The following is a 7482-nucleotide window of genomic DNA, read 5'->3' on the forward strand; positions in this document are numbered from 1 at the left end:
ACAACAATAACAATAACAATAACAATAACAATAATAGCAATAATAATAATAATAATAATAATAATAATAATAATAATAATAATAATAATAATAATAATAATAATAATAATAATAATAATAATAATAATAATAATAATAATGATAATAATGATAATAATGATAATAATAATAATAATAATAATAATAATAATAATAATAATAATAATAATAATAATAATAATAATAATAATAATAATAATAATAATAATAATAATAACAACAATAATAATAACAATAATAATAACAATAATAATAACAATAATAACAACAATAACAATAATAACAATAATAATAATAATAAGAAGAAGAAGAACAATAACAATAACAATAACAATAATAATAATAATATCAAATAATAATTAAAAAATAATAATAATAATAAATAATAATAATAATAATAACAATAATAATAATAATAATAATAATAATAATAATAATAATAATAATAATAATAATAATAATAATAATAATAATAATAATAATAATAATAATAATAATAACAATAATACCAGGAAGAAGACAAGTAATGTGAAGAAGAATAGATGCAGCTTGATAAAGATTAAAATGAAGAGTATATGGAGAAAATTACTTACAACAAAAAAATAACAAAGAAAAATAATCAAGTAAAAAAGCTCATTTCTATTTTTGGAATTACAATCATAATGGTCAAGTGAAGAAAAAGCTTTTATTTGGTGTAAAAATTATGAATTTGTTTTAGACTTTAAAAGAAAACATTTAAATTATTTTGCTGATAATCTTGAAGAAAGTGTAGAAATTATTTCTTTTATATTAATAATTCTGCATAAGTGTGTTCTAGCTAATGATTACAACCAACAGAATGGATAAATAAATATCTAATATTCCATTCACTCCATCTAAATAGCTGAAAAGAACTTCATTTTTTTGGAATTTAAAAACTTTATTTTGAAAATCTAAAAATGTTAAATGTGTAATATCATATCCCAAGCATTTCTTCTATGAGCAAAGTTTATTATAACAACTGAATAAATATGAAAAGCAATGCCTATTAAAGTTATCAATTCTATATTTGTACATAATCAACTTTTCCTCATCTTCTCTTTATTTACAAAATAGCTTTTGAAAGGTAACCCCATTCTTTTATGGAAGTACATCTGGGCTTGTACTGAATAATATACATAATATACACACATACTGTTGTTGTGACAAGGAGTTGGGGTGCTAGACAATTCACATATACAAGGCAATGGGAATATTCAAAATTTAATATACAACTGTAATAAAATGCTAGCATATTGTTGAGTCTGTACTTATCTTAATGACCCATTCTTTAAGCCAATAGCTGCATCCCTCAAGTGAAAGTGGACTTTGTTATATTGGGAGAATTTTCTTCAACTTAAACTTATAAAAATATCTTATTAGTGTTATCCTAATAACTCTTTTTTTTTATCTTCCCCTGCCCATATTTACAAATAAAAGTGAGTTGGGGTCCTGATGTAAGAGTTATAACAATTAGTCCATACTACAGCTCCTTCAGTTGACAATCCCTCCCCACAAAATAATCAAAATAGCAATATTACGAGGTATTGATTATTCACACATTCAGTCTACATGAATCACAGTCTTATTCCTCTTTCACTAAAGAAGGTGACAAATTTTTCTCAAATATCGTCTTTGGAACAAAGGTCTTTTCACTGAGAGGTGCAGGTGCTGCTTCCTTAGCTTCCAGGAGTTCCTTCAAAAGCCTCTCATTCCGCTGCTCTTCAATAGACGGGCGATTGGGTGGAGGGGTGCGAAAGTGCTTTTCGATGTTGTACCTGTTGGGAAATGGATATGGCTGAAGTAGTAATTGAGGAAATTAATTTCAAAATATTACACCAATATGACAGACAGAAATGTATATTGGTAACCTTTTTATCACATTTCATTTATCCATTCCAAAATTAATTTCATATTCAGAATAACTTCTTATCCTTCTGTTTATCATTTCTTAGCTTTATCATTACTGCAATCCCTACATATCCTTTTAGTCATTTGCTCATTACCTCCTATCAATCCCTGCAAAATGGACAAGTCTGAAGGGTGCAATCTAGAAAAGATCATCCTTGCAAAATTCCTTTTTCTTTCTCTCACTCTGCGGGTTGCTGAATATAGCACTACTTCCAAGGATTACATTTCTTGGGCTTTTTGCTCTACATATGAATCTACCATTAGTCTCTGTTTTACTTTACATGGGACTTCTTCATAATATAAACATGGTATGTCTTCAAAATATAAACATGGTATGATAACTTCATACACTTAAGTAGATTCAAAATACAAATTACAAATCAACACATTTCTAAGAAATATAATAGGCAATGCTCCATAACTTATTTGGGAATATTCTCTTTCATCCATAAATAAAATACAAATCTATGAGCATATAATAAATAACTTGATAAAAAAGGATTAGATCTGTATATTACCATAGTAAGAACTAATATCGCAATAATACAAAACATAAAGATATCACAGGATAAATACCTTTCATAGTGTCTTGAAATACATCACTATGACCCATGTTCATCAATTTGCTATTTGACACACTGGGAAAATTTATTCGTAACATATATGAAAAATACAATCAAGTATACTTGGCAGCATGCACAATAGTTACAATGAAATAAGTTTTACATTTTTGGATGGTTTATCAGTTATAGATATCAACTTTTAAAAATTATATCTATGTCTCATCATTGGAATTAATATACATTGGTAATTAATGATTTGGTTAATACAAACTTCTCAATCACTGATAACTTACTCAGTTTCTAAAAACATTTAGCATTTCTCCAGCACTCTCAATATCATTCATTCTTAAGAGAAAAAAACAATAACTTCAAGATCAACAAAATTACTTAAATTTAAGATTTTTATTAGGATAAGTTGGCTCTCCAAGGCAGTTAACATCTTCATGACAGAATTACATGATATGATTATCAAACTGTCAATTCTACATTTTCCCAAGTAAAATTATGCATACTTATCCATAGTTTGATTAATCTAACAAAAAAAAAAACTTAACAGCAAATTACATTACCATTTTTACCTTGGCACAACATACACAACTACATTATCACATTATTAATAAAGTATGCCAACTAAATAACTATACTCAAACAAAACCTGCCATACAGTAGATCCACATGTTTCTTCCCAAAATCTATTTCCAAATACGAAATACTTTTTTTTTTTTTTTTAAGTCTTACGCCTCTATTCTTTTTTCAATTATTTGTCTCTCTTGCTATTTATGTCTTACAGCCAATCTCCATTCCTTGCTGCATTAAACTTTTAAGATTAAAAAATCCTCATATTCTACACTTTCATTTAGAGAATAAGATACAGTCTAATATCACATTCAAATTGCCTCAATGTTCAGTCTATTAAAATATTTATAGTATCATTAAATATAAGCTATCCTATCAGATAAAATAAATCTGAAGTATAAATTACACATTCCTATGAAATAACTTTAATTTACTAGCTAAAAAATCAAATAAAATAAGCTCAAAATCATATAAGATAAGCTTAAAATCATACAAAATATCCTTGAAGTACAAGTTGTAAAATCATATAAAATAACTTTACAGTTCAGTTCAAGTTATAAAATCATATAAAGCAAACTTAACTTACAAACTACAACATAATTACAATTAACCAGGATGCACACTACAAAATCACTTACAATATCCCAAATTACAATCTATAAAGTCCTTTGAAAAAAACTTTAATCCAATTTTTAATATCAAGAAACAGAGATCTACATTTTTTATCTTACCCCACAAACCCTATGACCGCTGCTGCAGGCAAAGTGATGTAGGGCGCATACGCCCTCAGCACATTCATCACCAACGGCCACATATTCCAAGGAATTTCTTGCTGCTATCTGAAAGATTAAGTTTTTATACTTTGAGAGGAAATAATCTGAGGATCCAAATATAATATACTGGTACAATATCTTTGTTTTCCAAGATCAGGAATTTTATATAAAATAACATTTGTATTGGTTTACTTACTGGTTGATTTTTTATATAACCAACGTCAAAGAAGAAGTAAACAAATGCTGAAGTTATTCATTCAAGCAATATATGTATTGTATATAGTTATACATAAATATATAAGAAAAAAGTATGTACATACATACTCACACACAAAAAGACAAATCAGGAAACACACAAATGTGCAGAAAACCTTTGCGCTATAATGCCTTTTTACATAATATCCTGAAGACCCAAGACAGACACAGACCAGTATGGAAAGTAGGGGACTTTTTGATGAGATCTCAGGTGTGCATGAAAAAAATTTGCAGTGTGCAGCGTGCAATGGTTACCAAGTGCGCACTTCAAGAATGCACATCCTAAAACTTTTCAGATAACAAAATGCTTGAAAGTTTTTAAACTTTTAGTAAATTCCTCATTACATATCGATGTTACATAATTATTTTGATCATTGACTACTGTAAATCACTCTGATGTGCAACCAGGAACTCTTGCAAAATCTTGGTACACAGACACTGAATGAGTAATGTTTAATGTTTGAAACAAATAAATGTGCTAGACATGAAAGGTCATATAGCACTATAGTAAAGTATTGTTGGAAAGAGCAAAGAAAAGTTAAAGATTACAATAAAATGTGTTAGATGTCAAGGATTAGAGAGCACTATGGGATAATATGGTAGTGAAAGGTTAAAATAGGGGAGTAAGTGAACTAGAGCAAAGATTAGTAGAAAGGGGAGGGTTAAGGAGGAAGGGTGATTGAGTGAATTATAGTGTATCTTTCACTGGGGAAGGTATAGGAAAAATGTTCAAGGAAAAATAGATGGTTGTTGGAAAAGTAGGAGAATATCCGGGGAGAGGGGAAGGTGTTAGATGTCAAAGATTAGAGGGTGTAATAGGAAAGTATAGTAATGAAAAGGGAAGAGAGGGAAGTAAATTAAGTAGAGCAGGGATTAGTAAAATGAAAAAGGTTAAGGGGGTATGGCAATTGAGTGAACTGCATTGTATCTGTGACTGGGGAAGGAATAGGGATATTGTTCAAGGAAAACAGAGGTGGCTGTTGGAGAAGTAGGAGGAAATGAATTCAGGGGATGAGAAAGGGGGACTGAGGAATGTGGTTAAGTATCAGGAAGAATGTCTGGAAGGGAGGGGTCTGGAGAAGGACATTGTTGTGATAGAGGGGATTCGAGTGAGTATTCAAGTATAAGCGGTAGAAAAGGTGGGGTATGTTGGGAGGATGTAGGAGGAAGGGGGGTGGAGGGAATTTGAGGAGAGGCATGGATATCTGCAAATACTTTAAATGTAGAAGGAGTAGGAACAGAGGGACTGGGAGGTGGGTGAGGGAGTGGAGTGTTTCTCTGGGTCATCTTTAGGAAGTTTGAGATGTCTCCAATGGTTTCTGGAGGGGAGTTGGGTGAAGAAGACTGAGAAACATAGGTTCTCTTATAAGGAGGAGAAGAGGAGATAGATATCTGAGGCACAGAAGAAGAGGAAGGTGTAGAAGAGGATATAGTAAGAGAGGGTGACGTCGAACGTTTAGGTTGTTTGATATGACAAATTAAGTGAGGAGGAGGGGTAGGCATCAGGGAAATGGTAGAGATTGGAGTATCTGGATTTAGACTGGAAAATTAATTTGACTGGGGGATAGGGTGAATAGACATAGGATGGTTTAGGGCATAGGGGGGAGATACCCCGGGAAGATGCAGAAATATCTTGTGAAGATGGTGGGGGAGCAGGGCAAAGGACTGTTCTGGAATAAGTTGAGAGAGAAAAACCTAGTTGTCGTGCTTCTTGTCTGGCCTTAAATAGAGTGAGGCCTAGTTTAAATCTGAGGACTTCTACCTCACATTCGAGCTTATAGGCAGGGTAGCTCCTATAAAATACGTTATGGGAGTCTCCAAGTACATGACTGAGCAGGGCCATTTTAACAGTCATGACCAGGTTGGGCACATAAGAGGGCAGTGGGCTGTGGAGCAACAATGTTTGGCTGGGTGGCCAAAACGCCAACATTTCCGACATTGACGAGGAAGTGGTCAATACGGCCTGACATGGTAAGACAATCCACCAATATAAACCTCATGGGGGAGGTCTTGTCTATGGAAGCTAATCTTGGCAATGTTGACGTGGGACTTACGCTGGCCTCTGGGAGGAATAGTGTAACACTGTACTGCCACTGCATTACATTCAGCAAGGCAGGTAAGGAGGTCATTTTCAAAGTCCTTGTAGTAGACAGGACAAGCATTTGGGGGAATAGAAATAGTTCCAGTACAAGTATTATGAGGGGTAGGGTCGGCAGCAATGGGTTTGCCAGTAAGGTCAATTAGGGTAGATAGTGCACAAGCTTGGGATTCAGATGTAACTATGACAAGTCGTGAACAGTCAGAGCAACTGCAAAAGGCAACCTTGCCAATTTGTTTCTGGAGGCACTGTTGAAAGAGAAGGGTATTCTCAGAATAGGGGGCTGTGGGGCATCGATTCCACTTGGCTGGGCCAAAGAGAGTACTCAGATGGTTTGTAGAGGTAGAGGCAGTAGAAGGACGAGGGTGAGAGTAAGATGGGGTGGTGTGGAGTGGAGTAGTTCTGCAGGGGGGGAGTGGGGGATAATAAGGAAGAAGAGTAGTAATAAGGGAAGTGGGGGCAGACATTGAGGAGGACACTGCAGCACAAGATTAGGAGAATGTTGGGAGAGAGGAAGGGGTGCTTTCTAGAAGTTGAGTAATAACCTGAGTGGGTGTTTTAGAATGGTTAGAGTTCTTCATAAGCATTGAAGACAGGGTATTAGTATCAGTGGTCAGAGCTATAGCTAAAGGAGGGGCAGGGGTCGGAAAACTATCAAACTCAAATTCAGAAAGGCTAGTTGATGAAGGGGCAAGCCTTAATGCCTCTATTAAGAGTAAAGAATCTTCATTACTGTCCATGGTGAGCCTGAATAAACTGGGGAAAAGAAACAGTCTACCTCTCAGGGTCCCCATAAGGGGTAAGGGTTAGGCAATTGACCAAGGGAATACTGTGCCCATGGCTCCCAGTGGCCATTCATGGCTGACACAAAGCCAACCTTTCAACCTTTCAGCATGGCTCTCACACCTTAGGAATGGGATAGAAGAAGGAAATGAAGAAGATACTGAAAAGGAAAGGAGAGAAGAAAAGACCAAGCAAAATTATTTGAGGCGAGGGCTGAGGCCCAAGGTAGCGGTGATCCCCTACATCGGGCCTCAGTCTTCAACACCTATGCCCTCTCATGACAACAATGAGCAAGGTATTTAGAGGGACTGAATGAATAAATGAAAGAATTAATCAGTTAATTAAAGAATGACTCACTCACTCACTCACTCACTCACTCACTCACTCACTCACACTCTCACTCACTCACTCACTCACTCACTCACTCACACTCTCACTCACTCACTCACTCACTCACTCACTCACT

General features: G+C 33.9%; 1 protein-coding gene across 2 annotated transcripts in view; it reads right to left on the reverse strand.

Annotated features, from left to right (window-relative positions):
- Positions 1-1011: 1011 nt before the first annotated feature.
- LOC113818450 (small integral membrane protein 12) overlaps positions 1012-7482 on the reverse strand; it is a 7255-nt gene continuing 784 nt past the window's right edge. For both annotated transcript variants that reach the window (XM_027370620.2, XM_027370621.2), the window contains exons 2-3: positions 3839-3946; positions 1012-1835 (exon numbers count right to left, since the gene is read on the reverse strand). In XM_027370620.2, the coding sequence (XP_027226421.2) occupies positions 1643-1835; positions 3839-3921 (276 nt within the window). In that variant the 5' untranslated portion in view covers positions 3922-3946 and the 3' untranslated portion in view covers positions 1012-1642. The remainder of the gene's footprint in view (positions 1836-3838; positions 3947-7482) is intronic.

The sequence above is a fragment of the Penaeus vannamei genome, chromosome 10 (genome assembly GCF_042767895.1).
Source record: "Penaeus vannamei isolate JL-2024 chromosome 10, ASM4276789v1, whole genome shotgun sequence".
Lineage (NCBI taxonomy): Eukaryota > Metazoa > Arthropoda > Malacostraca > Decapoda > Penaeidae > Penaeus > Penaeus vannamei.